This window comes from Rhinolophus hipposideros (genome assembly GCF_964194185.1).
Source record: "Rhinolophus hipposideros genome assembly, chromosome: 21".
In the NCBI taxonomy this organism is placed as follows: Eukaryota; Metazoa; Chordata; class Mammalia; order Chiroptera; family Rhinolophidae; genus Rhinolophus; species Rhinolophus hipposideros.
Genome location: NC_138067.1, coordinates 1978724 through 2004049, shown reverse-complemented (window position 1 = coordinate 2004049; position 25326 = coordinate 1978724). Strand labels below are relative to the sequence as shown.

General features: G+C 51.3%; 1 protein-coding gene and 1 long non-coding RNA gene across 9 annotated transcripts in view; both read left to right on the top strand.

The window, feature by feature from the left end:
• Positions 1–4850, top strand: part of CCNE1 (cyclin E1) — a 75134-nt gene extending 70284 nt beyond the window's left edge. For all 6 annotated transcript variants that reach the window (XM_081032143.1, XM_081032145.1, XM_081032144.1 and 3 more), the window contains 6 exons: positions 1959–2105; positions 3021–3116; positions 3320–3454; positions 3560–3671; positions 3764–3921; positions 4215–4850. In XM_081032143.1, the coding sequence (XP_080888269.1) occupies positions 1959–2105; positions 3021–3116; positions 3320–3454; positions 3560–3671; positions 3764–3921; positions 4215–4337 (771 nt within the window). In that variant the 3' untranslated portion in view covers positions 4338–4850. The remainder of the gene's footprint in view (positions 1–1958; positions 2106–3020; positions 3117–3319; positions 3455–3559; positions 3672–3763; positions 3922–4214) is intronic.
• Positions 4851–14479: 9629 nt separating this feature from the next.
• Positions 14480–25326, top strand: part of LOC308489620 — a 33180-nt gene continuing 22333 nt past the window's right edge. Inside the window, exons 1-2 of one of the 3 annotated variants that reach the window (XR_013992113.1) lie at positions 14480–14623; positions 22232–22330. This is a non-coding gene — a long non-coding RNA (uncharacterized lncRNA). The remainder of the gene's footprint in view (positions 14624–22231; positions 22331–25326) is intronic. The other 2 variants (XR_013992116.1, XR_013992114.1) reach the window with 2 other exon arrangements.

The window sequence follows — 25326 nt, the reverse complement described above, 5'->3', positions numbered from 1 at the left end:
GGGCTTTCTTTTGTGACATGGAAGTTCATCTCACCAGGTGGGTTTTACGAAGGAGTCCACGTGGAAGATGAATCTGCATCCCCTATTAAGCCAGTTGTGTTGTGCTCATGCTAGAATCAGGTCCCCTCTGCCACTTGCCATCTGTGTGCCTTAGACCAGTCACTCAGCCGTGAGCCTTGGTTTTCTCATCTGTACCATTTTCTAGTGGTATTTTCCCTGCAGAGTTTTTGTGTGGATGACAAATAGTATATATGAAGTGCCGCTTCCGTAGTAGGCACGGAAAGGTAGCTGTTTTTATCATTCTTACTTGGCTTTTCTTCACTGATCCCTGGAAATGTCAGCGTCAGCGCTTTCTGTGCTGGAATCCTCGGTAGGCCTGTGAGGGCGGCAGCCCTAGCGGTCATCCAGCACAGGCCCGGTGGCACGTGGCCCTTCTGCACCCTTTGGGGCAGTGAGTCCTCGCAGCACCAGAAGTAGTATGATTCAGTCTCCAGCTCCAGCCCACAAGGCCCAGGGATCGAGAGGTTCTATTTTACGTAACGCAGAGGGTACTGTCGACTTTGGACAAATGCGTCTCTGAAAGTTGATCAAAACTGTCAGTAATAGCACTGAAAGGCTAAGAAAGAAGGCTGACCTTTATGTCGGCGAAGGGCTGACTGGAGTCCACAGCTCGCAGGCAGGCTTGTGTGCAGCGACGTTAAGACGTAAGTTCCTCGGCCCCCAGCCCACCAGGACGTCCACACGGAAACAGTGACACCCTGGCTGTACACCTGCTGGGAGCTGGGAGCGGGGCTGAGATTGTTCCTCAGAGAACAGGTCTAGTTTCACTACTAATCGGACTATCGTCGTGTTACTTTGTAAACACGACTCTAAATATGGTTCCACTGGGACTTTACAATCTGGTTGACCCTTGGACAATGCGGGTGTTGGGGCGCCTCCACCCCACACAGTCGAAATGCATATATAACTTCTGACTCCCCCCAAAATTTAACTAATAGCCCACTGCTGACTGGGAGCCTTACTGCTTAACACGTTTAGTATATCTGTTATATACTGTGTTCTTACAGTAAAGTACACTGAGAAAAAGTGTGACTAAGACATTCATAAGGAAGAGAAAACACCCTTACAGTACTGTACGTATTTATTGGGAAATAATCTGTGTATAAGTGGACCCGTGCAATTCAAACCCATGTTGTCAAGAGTCCACTGTACTCTTCGGCGACTGATGGAATTTTCTAGTAATGTCCCATTTGTCCTGGGTGCCTTCTCTACTTGTTAGCCTGTGAACTGCACTGTTCCGGGATGTCTTGTTTAGGAATGGCAGGTTTATATGTGCAGTGTGCTGATGAGTTGAAGTCTGATATTTCCTTGGTCTTTCCTAACTCCACCATGTACACTGTTTCGCCTTTCCTCCAATGACCCTGCGAGGTGGGCAAGGCAGGGGTTGTCCTAATTTTGACATTGAGGTAATCTGAGATAAATGGGTGTGTCCACGCGAGAGCCTAAACTAGGACCTGGGTCTCCGAGGTTTTTGTTTAATGACTCCTAAAAAAGCTTTCACCTCTTGTGATTAATAGTGTTCGTGATAGGTTAATCTTTAAATAAATGTGTATTCCAGCTTTTAAACTTTTACTGATATTGCCTAGTTGTGAAGAAATATGTTAGTTCTTTCCTCAAGTCATAATGAAACTTATAACGGGGGCATCACTCTTTGAGAAAATTCCTGGTTTTTCTCTGAAAATGCTGCTTTCCCCAGGCTGTCAACATTTGCTCTTAAGCAGTCCTTACGTCCGAGTCCCCGTTTGTCACTGCATGTGCCTAGGGACAAGCAAGGTAACCACCCTTTCAGGAGAGCAAGTTCTCTCGGTTCGTTAATACCGTCTAGAACCAAAACTCTGGGTTTTTGTCTTTCCTTTTTTCTCAAGTAACTGTTCTAAACTTACTAAATGTTTTTTCAGGTGTGTGAAGTCTACAAACTTCACAGAGAGACGTTCTACCTGGCACAGGATTTCTTTGATCGATATATGGCCACACAACAAGACGTAGTAAAAACACTTTTACAGCTTATTGGGATTTCGTCTTTATTTATTGCTGCCAAACTTGAGGTAAATGATTGTCAAATATCTGCTATGTAGCGTGTGCTGTTCCTTGCGCTCCACTGAGAGTAGGGGATGAGGTCAACTATTTGTCTACTATAATGCATATCCTAAATTGCATGTTTCCCCGAAAATAACACCTCGCCGGACAATCAGCTTTAATGCGCATTTTGGAGCAAAAATTACTGTAAGACCCAGTCTTATATTACATAAGACCTGATATTATATTATATTTATTATATTTATTATGTTATGTTTTGTTTTGTTGTTATGTTATATTATATATATTATGTTAATTATATTTATTATGTTATGTTATATTATATTATATAAGACCCGGTCTTATGTTATAGTAAAATAAGACCGGGTCTTATATTAATTTTTGCTCCAAAAGACGCATTAGAACTGATGGTCCGGCTAGGTCTTATTTTCGAGGAAACATGGTTGTTCTCATTTGACGCCTTTTAAAGTTCAGACACATGCAAAAAATGCTAGAAATCAACCAAGGAGAGAGAAGCAGTGAATGTATAAAATGCTTAGGTTGATGTTACTTTCAGTAAAAAACATTAAACTCTGACCTAAGAGGGTTAAAATTTTGATGTGATTGGAAAAGTGGATGGGCCCAACTTTCAAACATGTTCCCAAAGGTATTGAAAAGGTGAAAATTTCAAGAATATTCCCAGAGTGAAAGTTTGACTGATCGAGCGATGGGTGAGGGTGGATGTGACACTTTTCACAGCCAATGCAGTCTGGAGCACAGGGTGGCCCTGCATTTATCCCATCGACGCGCCCTCCCCTCCCCTCCCCTTCCTTGCCTTCCCCTCCCCTTCCCACATACTAAGAGGAACAGTTTGGACGTTCATTACAAGTGTAGACTGAGAGCTTGGCTTTTTGCTAGCAGTGTCTTCCTTCTGTCTCCTTTAGGAAATCTACCCTCCCAAGCTGCACCAGTTTGCATACGTTACAGACGGGGCTTGTTCAGGAGATGACATTCTTACCATGGAATTAATCATCATGAAGGTAGGTTGCAAGTTAGTTTGCCAGTCCTTTTTGAAATGCATACGTCACGTCTCCCATGTTCAGTGTGAGAGTGGCTGGGTGTTTTCCAGCTGGACACTGCGGTGTGGATCACGGCTGCCTTTGAGCCCCTTGAGAGGACAGAGGGGAGCAGAACGTCGTCGTCTTTTCTGAACCACTGGTCTCTGTTCTCTGTTCTCCCTCAGGCTCTGAAGTGGCATTTAAGTCCCCTGACCATTGTGTCCTGGCTGAACGTCTACTTGCAGGTCGCCTACCTAAATGACATGTATGAAGTCCTCCTCCCGCGATACCCGCAGCAGGTCTTCGTCCAGATCGCAGAGGCAAGTGGCCCCCGCCCGCTGGGGCGCCTGCTCTGCCAGTGGGCCCAGCATCTCCAGAAGGGCTGTGTGTTGCTGCCGGTTTCAGTGTTCTGTTCTTTTCTGTAGCTTTTAGATCTCTGTGTCCTGGATGTTGGCTGCCTAGAATTTTCCTATGGCGTACTTGCTGCTTCCGCCTTGTATCATTTCTCTTCATCTGAACTGATGCAGAAGGTTTCAGGTACGTTTGCTGTCTGGTCCATTCCCAGGCGTGTTTACCTTACAAACCACTTGTTGGCCTCGGGTTGAGCCTAAGGTTTGCTTTCATTGCAGGGTACCAGTGGTGTGACATAGAGAAGTGTGTCAAGTGGATGGTTCCATTTGCCATGGTTATAAGGGAGACAGGAAGTTCAAAACTGAAGCAGTTCCGGGGAGTCCCGGCTGAAGACGCCCACAACATCCAGACCCACCTGAACAGCTTGGACCTGCTGGTCAGTACTTGTCTTGTGCCCCCACGGATTCTAAAAGCTGCCTGAATTCCTCTGCACTTTCCTTCAGGCAGGCCCCTGATAGCCCAGCAAGACTGATTCTTTAAGTTCCTTGAAAAAGAAAAGTGGTGGTCAACAGATGCTGTGTCCAAGCATTGTGTAGAGCAGAGCTTTCTACATTGTTCTTTGCTGTTTTTCACCTCACTCACCTTCCTAGAAAAAAAGTACTCAGTATGTTAAGCCAAAAGCACACGCTGTTCCCTTTTAACACTCCTCACTTTCATCCTTATCAACAGGAAAAAGCCCAAGCAAAGAAAGCCATCTTGTCTGAACAGAACAGGGTATCTCCTGTGCCCACTGGGGTCCTCACCCCGCCACCCAGCGGTAAGAAGCAGAGTGGTGGGCAGGGAACAGCGTGACGCCAGCCTTCTCCAGAGACAGTCGTGCGAAGTGCCTGCTCCAGGTCTCGTCCGTCGGCCCATCGGCTGCAGCGGAGGCCGCGGTAGCTTTCATAGACATTTCACGGAGGTGTGTGTTTTGTGGGTGACATTGGACAGGGAGGAGTGTTCCGTCAAGTGCTCAGAGGTGCTCTCAGTGGGTCAAGTGCACCAGCCGCCTCCAGAACACCGACGAGTGCTCCAAATGCTGCTAAGGTCGGTGCCACTTGACTCGACTGACTCCACACCAGTGACCAGGCTGGATGCCGCAGCGCCCACGTCAGGGGGCCTCCCCATCGTTCCGGGCTGGTTGTGTTCCTGCACGTGTATGGGAGGGTCTCCTGGGAGGGTCTGGTGTGGCGCCTGCAACCAGCTGTGCTGGGGCTGCCCTTCCACGTTCACAGTTGACAATGTACAATGCCTTTTATGAACTGTTCTTTTGTAAGTGCTGCTATGCCTATCCATTTTTTAATAAAGTTAACACTGTCTGAGACAGCTGGTTTGGTGAGCTATGCCTGGTCATTTAAGTTAGACGTCAACCTAGAGTGCAGCTATGTCGGGTTCCTGTTTTGAACTTCATGCTTCCTGAAGCTCAAGTCTTTCAGCAATTATATTTAAAAGAAAACTTTGGAAATGAGCGTCAGGGTCAGCCTGAGCTGGGACTGAGACTTCGAGTGGGCATTTCTCCCCCAGGGTCCTGCACGGTGCCTTACACAACTCAACCTAAAGATTCTTCTTTGGGCCAGCCCGGTGGCTCAGGTGGTTGAAACGCTGTGCCCCTAACGCCAGGGTCACCGGTTCGATTCCCACATGGGCCAGTGAGCTACGCCCTCTACAGCTAAGATTGTGAACAACAGCTCTCCCTGGAGCTGGGCTGGCCTGAGCTGCCGCAGGCTGCTCTGTGTGGCCGTGGGCTGCTGTGAGTGGCCGGCAGCCTGTGTAAGCGACCAGCAGCCAATGAGAGCTGCTGTGAACCGCAGACCCATGACCGGCAACCAACTGCCTCGGCGGGGGGGTGGGGAGCGCAAGGCTCACAATACCAGCCTGGGCCAGGGAGCTGTGTCCTACACAACTAGACTGAGAAACAACGGCTTGAACTGGAGTGGGGGTGGGGGGTGGCAGAAGAAAGGGGAGAAAAAAAGATTCTTGTTTGGAGGACTCGTTGACATAGAAGTACTTTGAAGAAGGCGATGCAAAGCCAGTTGGAGCAGCCACGGCCATGACGCTGACATGTGGACGAGCCCTGACTGGATGGCATCACTGAGAATCCTGCTGATGGAGGCGGTCACTGCCCAGGTCAGGCCTCACGTCTGCAGTTCACGTGGCATTCTGTTGAACATTCTCAAAGTGGTGGCCTTGTCAGGTCTTGTGTTTCACTTTGTCACGATGCTTTGGTGGGTGTCTGGGTTCATAAAAGGGAGGGTGAACGAGCAAATAAATATCACTTGTTTTTAACTGGGTATTTTACCTCATTTTGTAAAAAGTCTGTTGGGAATAGAAAGAAAACAGCCAATTTACATCTCATATTTACATGAGGTTGGAGAGCGACCATACTTTTTCACGTTGTGATGTAATTCTGACCAGTTTTAATCCAGTTTCCTAAGAAATGCATTGTCCATGCACATGTAATGGTATTTAGTCAAATGATACTCCTAGCTAATTACGTCCATCTCAGGCAGTGAGGCTCTCCCTTAGAAAGTGAATTTTTAATGGTGATCATTTGCAAGCGACTTGCAAAACTCCTAAAATTTATTCACATTTGGTATTTTCTACGCAAAAATAGGGCACTAACAACGTTTATCTTCAGAGTTCTATTATAAGTTTGAGAGCTTGACAAACGTGAGGTCACACTGAGAAGCATGTTTGAGGTAAATATTAATTTATAGATCATTTGGCAAGCCATCATGCTGCAGCGTTACTGGCTATGGGGAAAGGCGACCGCCTCACATTTACAATTGTTGGAATGCTGCATTTCTGGAAGTCGGTGTGTTTTCAAATGGCAGTGTTACCACAGGCAGCTCAAACATCTGTGCTAATAGAGGATGAGTCCCGAAGGGTAAGTGACATTTATAGTAATATTTTCTGTGCCTCTGCCAGGAACCCAAAAACCACTGGTAAGTAAAATCAAGTCTTCCCTTCTAAGGAACTTCATTTGCCAGTAGTCAGCGCAGACTTTGGCTGTGTCTACCCATTTTCCAGGTCATTTGTGTTCTGCAATTCAGCTGGAACCAGCTGAGGCCAGGTGACAGCAAAAGACCCCTGGGGTGAAAATGGCAGAGCTGGTGAAGCTGGGTAGACAAATGCAGAGATGCGTGAGCAGGAAGGACCCAGAGGAGGGATGTGGCCGCAGTCTAACTTTTCATATTGGAGATGGAGACACTGAGAGCGACTTAACCAAGCACCCATGAAGACCTGTGTGACTGTGGCAGACACCTCACATCGTCGCACACCCCAGCTCACAGGCTTCTCCCCCCAGACCTCAGCACAGCTGCTGACATGTGTGCCCCAGTGCCTGAGAAAGAACATGTCTCCAGGCAGGGCAGCTGAAGGGTTTCTCCCACACCATTTCCCTGTGTGGAACACGGACAACTTCCGGCCTCAGAGAGGCCACGGAGGTCCTTTCATACCAGGTGGGGAATGAATGATGCTGAGGTTCGTGCTGAGCTGACCGTAAGGACTAGAGGCAAGGAAGTCACATCGTGCAGCTGTTTAAGGCCTGGAGCCTAGAGCGAGAGACTCTGCTACTCTCCACCTCAGACACAATGAGATTGGAGTTTATTCCGGCAAAATTAGGCTCCAGCTCAGAGCCAGGATGGGAAGAAATCAAATCTGATCATGTCTAGTCTTATTTATCCAACTGTGCATTTTCCTACCACATTTTGAAATTCCAATCACATCTATACCTTGGACATTGTTAGAAGACTATTTTTATCCCTGCTGTAATCATCTAATTTGCTGATTATGGGTCTCAAATTGCCACAGAGAACTCAATTTTTGAAAGAATTGTCCTGTTTGATCAAATATGTTATTCAAGCAAGGCAGTCATTTGTTCCACAAGGTTACCTGCCAGGCAGAGCTAACCAGGAGTAATGGCATTAGGAGCCTCGGCTGCCACTCGCGCATTAGCTAATCTGCCTGTGACAATAGGGTCTTAAATATAATTGGCCACACATTCTCCAGTTCCTGTGCTGACAGACAATTGCATTTCGTATTCAATGAGCATAGCTATTTCCTCCCTCATCCCGAGTCCCAATTTACCTCCAGAAGCCTCCAATGTGCTGTTTCACAGGCTTACCTGATGCTTGTCCTCCTGAGCCTGGGACAGGAGAGCAGTGGAGTCCTCTATGGAATAAACACTCCCTTTGCCTCACGTTTAAATCACTTTCCTGACCAACGCCAGCACCGCAAGTCCTGTGACATCCCACGGTGCTCAGGCTCAAGTTTCCCAAGCACAGATGCCTGAGGAGCCTCCCTTGAGCCACTGCCAAGTGCTGGGGGCTGTCAGTGCTGGAGACCAAGGCGCCCAGGTCAGTGGGCACGCTCAGGTGAGCCAGGGAGGTGGGCGAAGTGGAGCCCTGGGAGGGCAGTGCCACTGCCAGGCTAGTTTACGGGGACTGAGTCCTCCCTGTGGCCAGCGAAAGTGGTCACCGATGGCATGGAGGAAGGAGGACGATGAGGCCATTTCACAAAGGGCCTTGGCCTGCAGTCCCAGCAGTGGGGCCGTGTTTGTGAAGAGGGCAGTGATGGCTCAGAGGTAACTGCAGACCGCGGAAACAAGGCCAGGTTGCCCTTGGTGCCACAGGAAATGCCTGTGCAGTCTGTGGGGGCAGGATGGAAGGCAAAGGGGCAGCAATAAAAATGTGCTGCATGCAAAATCACCTCTCCAGGGCCGTCCCGTCCTGAGTGGCTGGCCTGCGTCTCTCCTCAGTCCGCGGTGACTCAGGCCCCTGCACCTTGGCCTGTCATCCTCCCACGGCAGCTGGGAACTCGCCTCCTGCAGACACCACGCTGTTCGTGGCCCACATGATGTCCTTTCCTCCTTGGGCACCAAAGGCAGTCACCTGGAGGGGGACCTGCTCTGCCACTTCCCTGGGCACTGTGCTAAACTTCTCTAAGCCTTGTGACTGCTGTAAAAGGGGATGGCACTATCAGTGTACGTAGTCCCGCCCATGCTGCCCACCACATTTCCAGTGTATTTTTCGCCACAAACAGACCTGCCATCAACATGTCATGCACATGTATGCCACATGTATGATTCCTCTTGGGTACATTCCAACATGGACCTGCCTTGTCCAAGGGCACGCGCTTTGGCAGCTCCGCTAGATGTGATCAGTGACTTCCCCAAACGATACCAACCTCCGGGGAGTCCCTGCCTCCCACACCCGCTCTGCACTTGGCATGGCCGACCTTGCTGCTCATTAAAATCGCTATTACTGGGCGGCTGGTTAGCTCAGTTGGTTAGAGCGCGAGCTCTGAACAACAGGGTTGCTGGTTCGATCCCCACATGGGCCTCTGTGAGCTGCGCCCTCCACAACTAGATTGAAACAACTACTTGACTTGGAGCTGATGGGTCCTGGAAAAACACACTTAAATAAATAAACGTTAAAACATCGCTATTATTTAACTTGACTGTTTTCCGTCTGATTGTGAAAGTGAGCGCGTTTGTTACAAGAAGTTAGAACACTATGAACGTTACAGCATAGAAACCGAACCGCCCTGGAGATGCCATTCTTAGCAGCGTGGGCGATAAACTTAGTGTAGGTTACTTCACAATTTTTTCTTTGCACACACTAAATATGAATGAAAAGATTTGGTATTTTCCACAGGCCTGTTTCACGCATCTGTACCACATGTAAGTAGTTTGAAATGCACATGCACACAAAAGCTCACTCCCTTGTTGTTTTCCAGTGACTGCCTACCGGTCGATTTCATCGCTTAGCGCGTCATTTCAGGGCCTGGCATGTAACAGGGGCTCGTAGAAGATTTGCCCTACGAATGAACAGGTGGGTGGGCTGGGTCTACATGTATAGTCACCTTCGTTAAGCTTCTGACTCTTCCATGCCCAGGATGTAGGCTGTCTTCCACTTGTGAAAAATCACCATTAAGATGGAAAAGCAAGACGCTAACAGGAATGGGTCCGGTCCGGTCTCTGTTCTAGTGCTTTTCTGAGGAAGAAAGCCATACACCATTGAATGCCAGTGGCTGACACTGGACTGAGCCCAGACTCCGAGCTACACAGACAATCCATTCCGTCAGGACTGGGACGGACCAGCCTAGTAGGGCCATCCCTTCCTTAAAAGAAAACAAAAAAAAATCCAAAGTTGACATATTCCAGCAGTCACAGCCTGAGTCATCTAGAAAGTTCTCTGTGTCCCTCGATGTGCGATGATGACTTGGTCAGAAGAGCTTTCTTGAAGTTCTCCGTCCTCCATCCATCCGGCCCCCAGGCTGTCGGTGGTGATGGTGGTGGTGGTCCCTGAGACAGTCAGGACCAAGTACAGGCTGCTCATCGGGATTGCAGGTCCGGTGCTATCATGGGGTTTCCTTGTGTTTGGGCACCAAAGGGGTTTTCAAACACTTGACTCAACTCTTCAAACACACACACACACACACACACACAGGGCCCGCTCTGAGCAGGGTGGGTTAGCCACACCCTGCAGAGCAGCACGTCCGGCCTCGCCCCACCTCTGTCTTGGCGCCCGGGCTGGTGCTCTTCACCCACGTGCTGCCGAACTTCTTGAGAAGGAGTTTCCAGGTATTTCCTCTACTGGGGATCTTAAAGCGAGAACACTCTATAGATCAAGAAAGACTGTTTTAAGGAAAGTGGCAGGGGGAGCACATTTCTTCCCGGACGCACAGAATATCTGAACGTGTTGAATCCCCGGGACAAAGCTCTGTGCCCTTTAGCCACCTGGCTCCTGCATTTATGGGCGAGTCTGTGGGGCTTTCAGACCATCACTTACCTACTCTGGGCCTCAGTTTCCTCATCTGCCCAGTGGGCAGGTGGGCCGCAGTGTGCTGTGTTAGCATGCTTCCAGATGAGTCCAGCTTCTCAGGGTGAAGAGCTTCTTTCTGTTTCTCTTCAAACTCTTGTCTTCCAGGTGGTGATGAAAGACGAGTTTGGGGTTTTTAGGTTTGCAATCACTCTTTAGGGAACTGCTCTGCTTCCTGTCATGCAAAGGAGGTTTCATTTCTCTAGACATCAGGAAGGACAGGGGGAGGAGGGTGAAGTCAGACTGGCAGGCAGGTGGGCTGGAAGCCTGCAAGGGGCTGAGAGCTGCCCCCCACCCTTCCCAGTCTTCCAGGCCTCCCAGTGCCCCTCGTCCTCAGGGTGACCTGTGACCCTCAGCCCCTCAAGGGCAAGTCAAGGCCAGAGGTGGGCAGTGTGACTTCAGGGCTACTGCTGGAAAAGGGTCCCCCACCCAAAGGCTGGTTCCTGGCCCTGCCAGGTGACCCTGCACATGGTTCTGGGTGGCAGGGACCCTGGGCTCCCTCAGAGCCTCATCCTGGGGACAGGCTTTGTTCTTCCTTGAATGGACCCCTACACTGTGCTGCTGGAAACCCTCTCCCCAATTCTGTCCCATTAGTGAAGGAAATAGAGGCATCAGAAGACAAATTGCACCTGAAAATGACGAGTTTCCAGACTGCGGGAGCGGTTTTCTGCGCTGCTAGTTTCAGCGGTGTCCAGGGCACCGGAGCGATGGCGCATCTGCCGCAAGACAGGTGACGCAGACGCCAGTAAAGCATGCACGGGCCACAAAAGGCGGGCGGGCGGTTTTATGAATGACATTTCTCTTATCCTCATAGCAGTGGCGTGTCAGTCATCGACACTGAATGTGCCCATTGATGCTAATGATTTCATCCTTTTGTTTCTAGTTTTAAAAAAAGGCCTGCCCAACCTGGTCAGCACCAGTGTGAGCCTGGAACCCAGCAAGGCCCTGGCAGCCCTCATCTTGCAGCCCCTCCCTGTCCTCTTTGTACCCTGGCTGTCCCTGGAAATGCCAGCAGCAGTCATGCCTGGCAGTGGCCGTTCGCTGGGGCCCCAAGCCCTGCGCCCACCCTCCTCCATTCTGCTTTGGAGTAATCCCAGGTAAGGGACTCTGACATGGGTAATGCATCCTCTGTTTGGGGGGTAACAGGCCATGTGTGGGAGCGTGCATATGTGTGTGTGCGTGTGTGTGCGTGTATATGTGTGTGTGTGTGTGTATGTAGCAGTATTTCAGAGCCTAGGACCCCTCTTGGTGTACATTCCTTACCTGAGGGTTGTTTTTGAAGAAAGAAAAGAAAATTAGGTTCTGGGCTGCTTTCTTCCCACATCCCTGTCTGCTAATTTTAGATTTTATTATTTGGCATAAGTTAGACAAGGGTATGTGTGTTGGGGGGCATGCGTCTGCAGGAGTCACGGATCATTTGCCCACATCTGTCATCCTCCTCCCATCCCAGAACCCAGCAGAATATATTAGGAATGGCACCAGAGTTCCCAAACTTAAATGTGCCAACCGTCAGTGTCCTCTGCTCCCCTCCCTGCTCCCCCACCAGGGCAGCTCCACATCTGACCCAGGGGAGGGGCCCAAGGAAAGCCTCCAGCGACCAACAGTGTTCCTGGTACAAGTGGCCGAGACGAATGTGCACTCCTGACACGCTGCAGTTGGAACACAATCTTCATCAGCACGCCATATGTCGGGGGCACACAAGCTGGGGACAGCCATCAGTCAACATGCAAGTCCCATGCAGGACAGTCACCTGGGACACCCCAGAAAGGCCTTTCCGATGGGGTTTCCAGGACCCTTGTGCCCCACTTCACACTGACACGCAACCCCCACCCAGGTAGCCCTGCTGTGTGGGAAGATCCCAGAGAGGTTCAGCTCAGACAGGGATGTTCTAGAATTTCTATGCAGGGGCCTTGAGAGTAACCTGCAGCTGAAAGCGGGGGCCAACGGCACATCTGAGGATGGGCTGCGCCTGCTAGTTTGTCACGGTAGTTTGGGAGGAACCGATGGTGATGATGGAGGGGTCTGAACTGCTCCCACACTCACTCTCTGGCACTGCCAACCCCCCGCCCCACCTCGGCTTCTACCCTCCAGCTCTCCTGCTCCCGGGCAGTGGGGGCCAATTTGAACAGCTGGTGGTCCAGGCCCTTTCTGGCGCCCTTGGTGGAGCCAGGGCTGAGAAGACCATTGGTGAGGAGCTGGACGAGGCTCTGGCAGGAGGCCCCGTGTGCTCACTCGCCCTGAACAGCTGCTAGCCCCTGGCATACTCTGCTGCTCCTAAAGTACCAGAACGGCCGCCCCAGCTCCTGGAGAAAGTCTCAGCCTGACAGCCTGCACAGTAATCTCACATTTGAATTTCATCTACAGTAGATTCTGGTTTCCTCCAGACAAGCGCCAACCTGCACAGATGGCCCCTCACAACACCAAGTAAAAATACCAAAGCTTGCGGTTCTGGGCCTCCCTTTTCCTCCGGGCAGATGTGCTGCTGCATTTCGGGAAGCGCTCTGCCTGTGTCCTCTCCTCCTGCACATTCTCACCCCTGCTGGCGTGCTGGCGGGGGCAACCATGCCCTCAGGGGGTGTTCTTGATAGTGTTTTCGGGGTGCCTGGGCCTTTGGAGTGTGTGTGGGGGTCCAGAGGGGGAGTTAGAGTGAAAACTCCTCCTTCCCTTGACCAAGACTGGCCATGTTGTCACCCCGAGATGGTCCTGGGGAAGGGTTGAGGGGTGGGGCAAGTCCTCAGGGAAGATAATCAGCAGAAGTGGGGCAAGAGGCTGTGTGCATGTCAAGGGCAGGTGGCAGGTGGGACAGAGGGAGCTCTGGGGGCCTCTGGCTTTTTTGACCCCTCCCCAAACCCCAATCATCCACAGGAGCTTCAATGACCCGATAATCTTTCCATTAGTGTTTGCTGAGAGCCTCTATGCCAGGCCTTGGGAATATAGTTCTGCACAAGACAGGCCCAGAGAACACGCAATCAAGATCATCTGTGGTCTGGGAAGGCCATTGCAGGGGCCAGGAGAGAGGCCAGAGGAGGCAGGAGTCCCCTTCCAGAGATACTTGTAGGCCAGGCCCACCTCTAATGAGCCATGTGACCAGGAGCCCCAAGTATGAGAACAGCCCACCACACAGGTCAGCCGCACCCCAAACTCCCCAGGTTTCCTCTCTGGTGTCTCCTCGGTCTCCCTGTGTTCTGGCTTCCATCGTTCTTTTCCTTAGACCAGCAGCTGTGATCCCCCAGTCTGTTCTGAAGGAAAAAGACAGAGATTGGGAGGGTCCTCAGTAGCCAAAGCCCCAGGCCTGGGCCTCTGTTTGTCACCCAGAAGGCCACTCTGGGGTAGTCTTGCTCTCTTCAGCAGAATAAGAGTCCAACACCACACTGCAGCTCAGGGAGGCTCCCCACAGGTGTGTCCACTGGTCCCGGGGTGGGGGTGGGGCAAAGGAAGCGGCATCATCAGAGACAGACGTGCTGAGGCTGGCTAGTAGGTAAGTGAGCTGGGAGAAGGCTAAGAAGAGTGTTCAGCTTCCGGCCACCACACAGGCTAGTGTTACTGCCCTGACCTGTCTCAGTGAATGCATCTGGATAAGTCCCTGTTTGAAGGTACCCGCATGGAAAATTCCATAAAACAGATCTTGAGGGAAGAACTGGGGTCAGGGGGGGACTGGGTTCAGACTGCCAGAAGGTGCGGTTCGCAGCCCCTGCGTGCGCTCACCTGCAGTGCATGGCACTGTCATCCAGTTCTTGGTCTAGTCATTTAATTCGCTCACAACCCCATTTCAGAGAAGAGGAAACTGAGACACAAAGAGCTTCAGAAACTTGCACGTGGGCAGGAGTGGGCTGGCTTCAGGGCCCGTGGACATAGTGCATGAGAAGCCCAAGCTTGGTTAACGCCATCAACCAGCTCCCATGAACCTCAAAACCCAACTGAGGTTCGGGGCCCAGGTACCCACTCTGCCCAGGACTGCGGTGCTAGGGCAGCCCGGGCAGCGTGGGCATGGAAAGGGCGCTGCTCACCGCCTGGAGCCGGGCAGCTCAGCTCGTGCCCGAAACGCCTCTTGGCGTGAATCCTGAGCACTCGCCCTACCCTGCCGCCACCGCGCAAACTCCGCGTGGGGCGCCTCCAGGTCACGCGGCGGGCGGAGGAGGGAGGGAGGAGGAAGGGAGGAGGAGCGAGGAGGCAGCGCGGCCTGGGGAGCAGTCGGCCCAGAGAAGGAGCCCGAAGTGCCTGGGGCGCCGCCCGCTGCAGGGTTCGCGGGTGAAACGGGGCTCCGCGGAGAAGCAGGTGGGTCCCGGCGGAGGGGCCATCGGGAGAGCGGCCGGGGGTGGGGGTGGGGTCACAGGCCTCCGGGTCCGGCCCCGCCACGCTCGGGCGGAAGCTACTGCGACGACTGGGCGAGCGCCGCCTCCGAGCTCCTCTGGAGGCGGTCACCACTGTCGCCCTGTCGTACAGTCGGGCGACACGCGCCTCACTGCTTGACCCGGGGCAGGACCAACGCCGAGCGGCGGGCGCGGGACCAGGAGCAGGACCGCGGCGCAGTACGCGGCCAGACCTGCCGAGTCCGGACCCTGAGCGCGGCACTTTCTGGCCACGTGGCTCTGGGCACGTTCCCTAGCGTCCCGGCTCCGCTTTCCCCGTCTGTGAAATGGGCTAATGCGCACACCATCGGCTCCTCACAGTTTATTAGGTCCCTGAGGGCTGAGCCCGACCTGTGTTGGCCCACGGCTAGGAGGATTTGAGCAGCTGGGGAAACTGAGGCTCCGCGGGGTCACGCGGCCCGGGCGCGGTCGCTGCCTCCCAGCCCACAGGCCTCCGGCCTCCCGGGCGGGCGCGGGCGGAGCGCAGCTGCCCTCCGCTCGCCGGGAGCCGGCGCCGCCCTCCGCGCTCAGCCTCAGCTCCACGTGCGCGTGTTTACCCACGTGACGCGGCCCCGCCCGCCGTCCCCGGCCCCGCCTCCGCCCCTCGCAGAGCGCGCCCGCGGAAGGGGCGGGGCCGGGTTGTGGGCGGGGCCTCCCTGCGCAGGCGCTCGCGGGGCGCGGGCGCGGCGGGACCTGCGTGGTCCCGGCTGCCAGGCCCGCCGCCCTGAGGCCGCAGAGTCAGGCGGGCGGGTCGCGTGCGCTGGCGCTGCCCCAGGAGACGGCCGGACAGGCCCGGACGCCCGCGCGAGGGCGCAGTCTCGCCAGGTCCTCTGCCGTCTCGGCGGAGCGTCCCCTTCCCGTTGGGCCCGGCCCCCGGACACCCTCGGCCGCCCCTCCTGCCGTGTGCCCGCGGCCTCCTGCCCCTCGGGCCTGCTGTCGCCCGCGGCTCGGCCCGGGGCTCTCGGCCACTCCCGCGTTCTAACGGCAGCTGCCCCCCGTGTGCCGGGCACTTTTCCAAGGGCTTTGTGAGCGTCGCTGTACCACGCAGGACTCTGCTCCTCCATCCTTATCCCTTGGCGCACACCGCTGTCCTGACTGCCCATCTGCCCACCACATGCCCGCTGGACCCCTCGCTGGACGCAGACGCGTGTCTGCCGTGGACCCCGCCTGCCTTCCTTCCCCGCATCTGTTCCCCCCGCAGGGGACAGGCCTCGCCGTCTCCCCAGCCAGCCAGCCCACCCCCAAACAGGGCTTCCGCCTTCGCTGCTCACGCCCGGATGGGATGCTCCCCCGAGTCCCATCTGTTGTTCCCCCGTCTCTCGGCCACACTCGTGTGTGGAGCCCCATTGGGACGCCGTCACCTCCACCTCGTTGACCGCCGCTGCACTAGACGAGCCCTCGTCTGTCCCACTCCCCCCATCCCGTCTTCCCGGCGGCGCCGGGAACCTTCCTCCAGCGCGAGCTCCCAATAATTGCGAACACCTGCTGTCAGCACGCAGCTAAAACCCAAACCTCCTCTTCCTTTTCAAAACTCAGAGACAAGGCAGGGATGTTCTTTGGCCCTGCCACTATTCAGCGTGGTACTTGGCAGTCCTGGCAATACAACGTGAGAAAACTGAGTGAATTGTAGGACTGGAAGCAAAGAGACAACACAGCTATTCTCAAATGAGCATCATCCTAGGAAACAAGAGTCAACAGACAGATTAACCTAAGAAGAGTTGAACAAGGATACCTCATATGAGACCAGAATATCAAGTCTGTAATGGGTTCCCCTGCAATAATAATCAATTACTTGAAAATGTAATAAAAATAAGATAGTCTGCATAATACTGAAACATGTAGGAATTAACCTAATGAAAACCCGCACAAGATCTTTAAGGAGGTAAATCTAAAACTCAAAAATATAGATGTTTTTAAAAAGACCTGAATACACAGATAAATAATGGAATAACATCTTAACCTTGAAAGAACACATTCCCCACCAAATGCTTTCTATATTCAATGTGATTCCAGTAAAAATTTCAGCCCAGTTGTTTTGGAACTTGGGAAACTGATTCTGCAAGGTATGTGGAAGAGTAAAAGTCCTTGGTCTGTTAAGACAATTTTGAAAAAGAAGAACAAACAGGAGGTCTTGCTTTACAGGCATTAAATCAGATTACAAAACCATAGTAATTAAAATAATGTGATATTTGTACAGACATGATTAACTTGGTATGTGAGAGAGATAAAATAATTAGTGACTAGAGAAAGGCTAGATTATTTAGTAAGTGGCATTGGGAATATTGACTTTCTGTAACAGAGAAAAAAATAAAATTGGATCCCTACCTCATACCATATACATAAACTCCAACTAGATTAAATACCTAATTATTAAATGTTTAAAAATAGAGCTGATAAATTAAAAAGTGGGATAATATCTCTGTGAGAGGAAAGGATTTATCATGACCTCCAAAGCTTAATCCACAAAGAGGGAAACGATGGATTTCGCTGCACCAAAATGGAAGATGTTGCTTTACTACAGATGGAATTAACATGTTAGGTGATAAGCTGGAAGAGGGTATTCTCCATGTCTTAAACCAACAGAAGGCTGTAACTAGGATAATCAACTTCTGAAAATCTGTCTAGAAAAGAAAGGAAATATAATTACAAAAATAATAATGGGCAAAGGATATGTGGAGGCCATTCCCGGAGGAGAAATCAAAATAGCTGAGGTGTAGGCAAAGGCTCGTGCTCACTGGTGATCAGACAAAGGTAAAGGTAAGGGATGAGGTGCCACGTTACCCAGCGAAGGGACACAGCCCAGCAGGTCGGCTGATAGGAAGTGCTGGTGTGGCTGCACGGGGCCACATGTGCGTTCCAGTGCTGCTTAGAATGCAGAGTTGTAGTGTCTCCTGTGAGGGAACTGGACACGTGGTATGTGGTAAATGAAGCTAATGACCGTCATGCTGGACACGACTGCTCAGTGCTTGGCCTCTGAGGCGGAGGGTGGAAACCTGGTGAATAAAGCTGAGCGTGAAATGAAAGGACTTCTGTCCACCTTCCCACAGTAAGTCAAGTCCAGTGAAGACGTCTGCGTCTGTCTGGGGCTGCTTTGTAGGTTTCCAAACCTTCGTCATGGATCCTCCTGCCATCCCCTCAGGAGGTGTATTTGGACTTGGCCAGGGAGAAAGTTGTGAAGGATTAGGTATGTTTCCACTGTTAAATAAGGGCACAGAGGTCAGAGGGTTCGAGATCTTGCCCCAGTGTCAAGGCAGAAAGGATTTAGAGGGCCGAGCTTGGACTTTGGAGTGCACACACCTGGATTCTAATCCCTTCTCTACTTTTTAGAGACATGAACTTGGGCGGGAAACCCAACCACAGTGCACCTTGGTTTTCTTCCCAGTGAGAGGGGAATAAAAATAAGGCCTAACTTAGAGCTGTCGTCAGGAGTCAAAGGAGAGAAGGTACCTGAAACCAGTTTCTCTCTCTCCCCGTCTTTTCCTCTCTCTCTCCCCCAAACAGCACAGACAAATGGGGCTTCCGTTCTTTGGGGGGTCTTCACATACTTTCCTGATCACCACAAGGCAGTCTGGATGCCTTTTAGGAGAAGCTCGGAGCCAGGGAATGCCCCACATAAGTGTCACATGAAGTCATCCGTCAGGGTCTGGTCATTCAGGTCCCTACCCCTGCTCAGGCATGGGGTGGTGCTTTGAAGCAGGACAATTTTGGATGCTGCCCAGCTCTGGAAGCTTTTGGTAAGCCGTCTGTGGGAGGTGCAAGTAACTCTTCTTGCCCGCCCACAATTCTGACAGCTCTCATCCACGCATCAATACTGTACTCTCTTTTTTTTTTTTTAAGATTTTATTGGGGAAGGGGAACAGGACTTTATTGGGGAACAGTGTGTACTTCCAGGCCTTTTTTTCCAAGTCGATTTGTTGTCCTTTCAATCTTAGTTGTGGAGGACACAGCTCAGCTCCAGGTCCAGTTGCCATTGCCTTGTGGTTGAGAGGACGCGCTCCAACCAACTGAGCCATCTGGGAGCTCAGCAGCAGCTCAGCTCAAGGTGCCGTGTTCAATCTTAGTTGCAGGGGGCAGAGCCCACCATCCCTTGGGGGACTTGAGGAGTTGAACTGGCAAACTTGTGGTTGAGAGCCCACTGGCCCATGTGGGAATCGTCGGAGTTAGGAGCACGGAGCTAACCGCCTGAGCCGCCGGGCCGGCCCTCGATACCACACTCTTGACTCGTACAGCTGTGTAAGAAATCTTGAAATCAGGTAGTGAAACTCCTCCAATTTATCTTTTTAAGTTGCTGTGGCCATTTTAAGTCTTTTGCATTTCTGTATAAAATTTAAGATCAACTTGTTACACAAAAGCCCACTGGAATATAAATTGGGATTGCATTGAATCTACAGATTGATTCGGGAAGACCCAATCTTAGCAGTATCAGTCTTCCAATCCGTGAACACGGTGTATATCTCCATTTACTTGGGTGTTCCTTAGTTTTTTTCAACAAGGCTTTATGTATATCAGCAGGCAAACCTTAAACATATTTGGTTGGATTCATCCCTAAGTATTTCATTTTTAATGCCATTTTAAATAGTATTGATTATAAAATCATAAAGTTTCTGTCTTTTTTTTTTTGTGTATGTTCTTAGGGATTTCCTACTTGGACAATCATGTCTTCTGTGAATAAAGTTAGTTTTAATAAATAAAGTTAGTCTGTAAATAAAGTTAGTCTTCTGTGAATAAAGTTACTTTGCAATTTGTGTGCCTTTTATTCCCCCCTCCCGGCTTATTTCGTTGCTCAGATGTCCGGTACAGAGTTGAACATGAGTAGTGAGGAGACCTCTCTGCCTTTTTCCTGATCTCAGAAGGAGAACATTGATTCTTTTCCAGTAAGGACAATGTTAGACCCAGGCTTTTATCAGATTGAAAGATGCTTTTATCAGATTGAAGAACTTCCCTTCTAGCTCTTGTTTGTGGAATCTGTCTCTTTTAAAAGTATGAAGAAATATTGAATTTTTTAAATGCATTTCCTGCCTCCACTGGGATGATCATGTGGTGTGTCTCCTCTTTCAATTATAATGGTGAGTCCATTGATTTTTGAATTTTAAACACACCTAGAATTCCTGAGATAAAGCCCATTTTTATATATTTCTAGATTCAATTTGCTGAAATTTTGTTACGGGGTTTGCATCAGTGTTCGGACGGATGTTGGTTTGTGGGGTATGTTTGTGAGTGTGTGTGTATCCTTTGGCCCCAGATTTTGTGGGTCTCAGTCACGTTTTTCTGTGCCCAAAAAAGGGGGAAGATGTTTCTCAAAAAAGGACTTATAATAGACTTGATTCTGGAAGAGGAGGATGACGGGCTCGGATGGCCTAATAACTGGATTAGATGGACAAACGGCTTTCTCAGCTGATACAGCAAGTGTAAATGTCTGAATGATAACCAGGGTTTCTTTCCACGCATAGGATGGTCACAGCAGTTTGTTGTGGTTGTTGTTTCTTATAGCTTCTATTTTTCTCCTGGGAATATTTGTCTTTGTATTTATTATGATCATATTTTCCTTTATGTTCATTGCATACTTATAATAGCTGCCTTAAAATGATTGCTAATTCCAGCATCTAAGGTCACAATGTGTTTGCTGTCCATTGATTGTCTTTTCTCTAGGGTTTGGGTCATTGTTTTCTTGTATCTTCATCTGTCAGATATCTTTGGATTCTGTCCTGGTCATTGGGATGTTCCAGAGACTCTGGATTGTTAAAGTTCCCTGAAGAATGTTGATTTTTATTTAAGCAGGCAATTAACTTGGTTGAACGCAAACTGTAAACTCTCTTTCCCCTGCAGATGGTGGTAGCTGAAATCTCAGTGAAGAATTTTTAGCTTTAGCTGGGCTACTTGGTGACCGCCTCACTCATGTGTGGTTCTGGAGTTGCCCAGAGATTTGGGCATTTTATACACAGATTTGAGGAGTCCCCTTCTATGGCATCCACTTTTTTTGAATTTCCCCAGTCACTTTTTATGTGCTCTAATTGCCCTGGCCCCTGGTTCTTCAAGCCAGTGTGACTTTTCTACCCATGTTTTAGTTGCCCTCCATAGGGCAGACTGGAGCCTACCTTCAAGTTTAAACCCATGAAAATGGGAAACTTTTCCAGAGCTGTTCGCTGCTTCTGAGAAGTGACTCTCCCCCAGGGTCTGCCTTTTGGTCCCTCTCAGTGCCTTCAGGCAGTATTAGGATTTGTGGTGGTTACCACAGAAGGCTTGGGCAGTAGGTGTCATTTGGCTCTGAGCAGAGGAGAACCTCTGAGGAATGACTGGGTGGCAGAGCTGAGCTTCCTTCCTGCCAGGGTCAGTGTCTGGACTCTTAGCCCCTGACACTCCGAAGGAGAAGAGGGTGGAGAGCAAAGTCTACACTGACAGCTTAAATCTGAATTCACTGAACAAAGCACCAGGTGTCTGAGAAAACCTGGAACTCACTCGATTAAGTTTTCTGCCCCCATGTAAAATGGAGGTTCAGTTCTCACCTATAAAATATTAGGGAGAATTACATCTTCCCATGTACACCTGTGGCCAGAAAATATCTTCCCTCCGACACACCTGGAGGGGAAGACTTGAAGGGGGCACATACGGGGTAGGGGAGGCTGAATGCACCATAGTTATTGTCTTGCTGCCGCGCAGATATTTTATCCGGAAAATGGTGGCGGCAGGGGAGGGCTGGAATCTCAGTGTTCATGTTTTGGCACCTGTGCTACGTGCTTTTGATGAATTTCTGAGGCCATACACTGTTTCCTTGACAGAGTCCCCTCCAGTGAAAAAGGGAGTGGAGGGTTCAGAGCTGCAAGCCCCTCCTCGCTGCTCCTGAGGCCCCACCCTCCCAGGTCCTGGCTCCCATTGCCTCACTGATGCCCCTGTCCCAGGAGACTTGGGACTGCAGGCAGCGCCTGAGGGGCGGCAGGGTGGGGCTGCCTGGCGTTCTTAGCAGCTCTTTCCTTTCTAGATTGATCAAGCTTGCGATTTTGTTAAGACAGGACAGTCAGATCCTTGGGCCACTGAACCTGACCAGCTTGCTTACTCGATCTTATTTTTCCATTAACTAATTAATTAATCTTAGGAATTTCAATTTCTGCCTCTGCTCAGGAGAGGTGAGTTGTCCTTTGGAGAGAGTCCACATCTGCCCTAGACTCTACCATTGCTAGGTTTTGCCCAAGACTGGGTTGGCGGTGTACTCCAAACTCCCAGCCTAGCAAGTCCTTTGGGAAAAGAGCCTCTTTCCCAGTAATTCCAGCAAATGTCTCAGGCCTGAGCCTCATTGGTCTGTCTTGGGTAATGTGACCGTCGGAAGCAGTCACTCAGGCCAGGGAGGCAGGGCTCTGATTGGCCAGTGGCCACCCTCGTATAGTCAGGGGTGGAGTTAAGTCCACCCCAATCACTGGACTGAGAGACAGGAAAGGGGCTTCCCCAGGGGAGAAACGGGCTGCTCCCAAGAGAAGGGGCTGCGGTGCTAGATAAGGATGTAATCGACAGGCTTCTACAGTAAGTTTTCTCCAAATCCCAGGTCCAGGACTCTTCAAGGCAGGGCTGCTGCTTGTCCTGTGCTGTCGATTTCTCGTTCTATCCTCCCAGAGCGAGCCCTGCGTGATCAGCGCCGCTCCAGGTAAGGGCACTGCGGTGCAGCCACACGAGGTACCTGCAGGTGAGCAGGCCGGCCGAGGTTTGCACTTCCTGCCTCCCGAGGACCGGCCTGGGGCTGCCCTTCACCGTCTTAGACCCCCACTCCTTCCCCTCTGCCTGCAGTCCTGACACCAAAGAGGCTGTTCTTGTTTCCGAAAAGAAAAACTTGGCAATAGCCATGAGTTGAGACGACCTGATAAAATATTTCTTGTTTTCTCAAGTTTACATAGACCAAGTTTTCACTGTTGCTATGGGGTGGGCTGGCAGAGAGATGAAAATAAATCTGTGTAATTTATTTTTTTGTATGTGTCAAGTATATTTCCGCTTGACGCACACACGCGCACACACGCCCGCACATATAGGCTTTAATAAAATACTTCAACCCCTTTAATGCTCTCTGTGGAAGGAATAAATATGTACTGTACTTTCAACTTCTGTTCTTGGAAATACCATATGGTCTGCACTGTGTGCTTAAAATACTCTGGTGAGCTGATGCTTTCATGAAGTAGATAGCTAGGTGGAACGTTCCCCACCAATCTCACAAGGTTAATTAATCCTTTAAAATACCGGGTGGAGGGCCCCCTTCGCCTGGAGTGGGCGCTGTCAGAGGAGGTGACCACTGGCCCTCAGTGGGGCTGAGAAGGGGGTGCAGAGGTGGAGAAGGGGGTGCAGAAGCTGAGAAGGGGGTATAGGGGCGGAGAAGGGGGTACAGGGACTGCTCGATGGCGCCTTTGATGCTGCCCTCAGTCACTCAGATCCTCACAGTTTGCGTCCTGCATAATCAGGAGTCACAGGCTGATGGTTTGCATGAATAACTAAGTTTGTCATTGTGGTTAATTTTCCTTCAGAAGAGAGGCCCCCATCTCTCTGGGCCAATGCATATTTATAAAGGGCAGGGAAATAAGGCTGACTAGGCTGGACAGCAGGGCGCCCCGGAGGTGGGAGGGGTGGCTGGACCCTGAGACCAAAGAGACCAGGCTCAGGCCAGGGCGGCAGCTTGAGGAGGGAGCAGAACTCCGTGCATCCGGGAGGAAGGGCCAGCCTGGTTTGCCAGGCCCATCTGGGCTCGCCTCTTCCCTGCCCCACCTGCCGCAGTTTTCCATCTACACAGGGGCATGTGAGCCCCTTGAGCTCAGGGCCCCAAAGGACTGCTACCTCCAAAGGAGGTTGCAATTAGAGGCAGAGGCGGGAGAGAGGCTGATGTCCATCCAAGACCTCCATGAGCAAATAGTTTTCACATCCCTTCTTTAATTTTCTTCTGAAAAACATAGTTGCATTATGTTGAATATATTTTGGTATTAAAAAGTGCTAGATTGTTCATTGTGAACATTTTAAATAGGCTATGGCTCTTGTAACCTTGTTTGGGCATTTCTTTCGGACTCTTTTCAAAGAAGGTGCCTTCGGTCTCTGATCTGGCCCCCTGGCTTCCCATGCCTCCCAGGGGAGCCAGGTCCCGGAGGGCGGGCTCAGGAACCCTGATAATCAGCTGTTTCTTGGCAGCTCCCAGGCCTTCTCTCTTCAGTGGCCAGTAGGTGGCAGTCCTGAGCCTTCCTCCTGCCCAGGGTCCCCAGGTGCCTGGAGGGAGGTGCTGGCGTCCAGACCCTGGGCTATGCTAGGAAGCTAGGTGGGCTGGCCTAGCCCTGTCCGGCTGTCCCTGCCTGGGACTGCCCACCCAACCCTCCCGTGCCTGGGGCCCTGCTCAAGGCAAGTGGGCTTCCTGGAGGAGCTGACATCTTAGGTGAGTCCTGAGACAGGGAAGGATTTTGGGCAGAGCGAACAGGATATGCCAAGATCCAGAGGCACAGGCCCTGGTTTCTTTAGGAACCCATAGGAGGCTGGTGCAGCCAGAATGTAGACTGTTGGGATGGGGACAGGGGAGTCAAGGTGACCTTGACACTGGTGGGGGCAGCAGGGCAAGGGCAGCCTGACTGAGCAGTCTGAACTTTATCTTGAGGGCAGTGGGGAATTCCCTAGTCCCCCCCGCCCCCAAACCATCAGATTTTGCCTTTTGGGAACCCACTGTGGCTACAGCTACCTGACATCTCATGGTAAGCCCCGGCCCAGGACACTCACACACCTGCCTTCCCACCTCACCTGGGCAGGACAGAGCTGCACACCCCCAACCCCCGGATTCCTAGGAGCTCACCTGCCTGTCAGGGGAGCCAGAAAGCTGTCTTCAGGGTGCCCTCCCAGCCTAGCTCCTGTGGCTTGTGGGTGAGTGCTTCTGGGGTCCCTGAGCAGGACACAGAGGGGAGCTGAAGGTCACCACGCTTCCTGCCTGGCTGTTTGGAGGAGCACTTTCCCCCTTTTGAGGCGGCCAGTGAGGAGCTCCCAAACACAGGATAAAGGCAGATCAAGGGGAGGGAACATGGCCTGAAACCAAGGAAGCAATCCCTAATGGTGGGATTTGGGGCACTGGGGCTGTTTAGAAGAGGTAGCGGGTATGTGTTGGTGTGTATGTAGTTCACGGTAGATTTTGCCTGTTCCACCTCCCTGGGACCCAGCCGGAGAGAACCCCACCTGGGTGACACATGACATTCTGAAACAGCAAAGTGCAGCTGCAGGTACTAAGTACTGAGTGACGCTTCCCAAGTACCCTCCTCTGCAGGGGAGGGGAGGCCGGGGCTGCACAGGCTCCGTTCTGAGGGCTGGTGAATGGCTAATGGCTATTGAGACATAATGTCCACTAAGTCACATCGGATTCCGTATTTAACGTTTAAATATTTAATTAATTAACTGTGGCAAATATTTAATTAAACACCATCAAAGCCACCGTGACACTCCACTCTGCATAATTCAAAGGCAAGCCAGCTTTCTCTAGGGCTCCCGACCCTCTTCCTAAAACTGCCATCAGTCCCCCTGCCTGGTGGAAAAGATCCCCAGTCTGGAACCCAATTCTGAGACTCAGGTCACCCCATGTCCTGGGCACTGCTGTTTGATGAGGCATTAGGCTGGCTCGGCAGTAGACAGAGAGTCTTC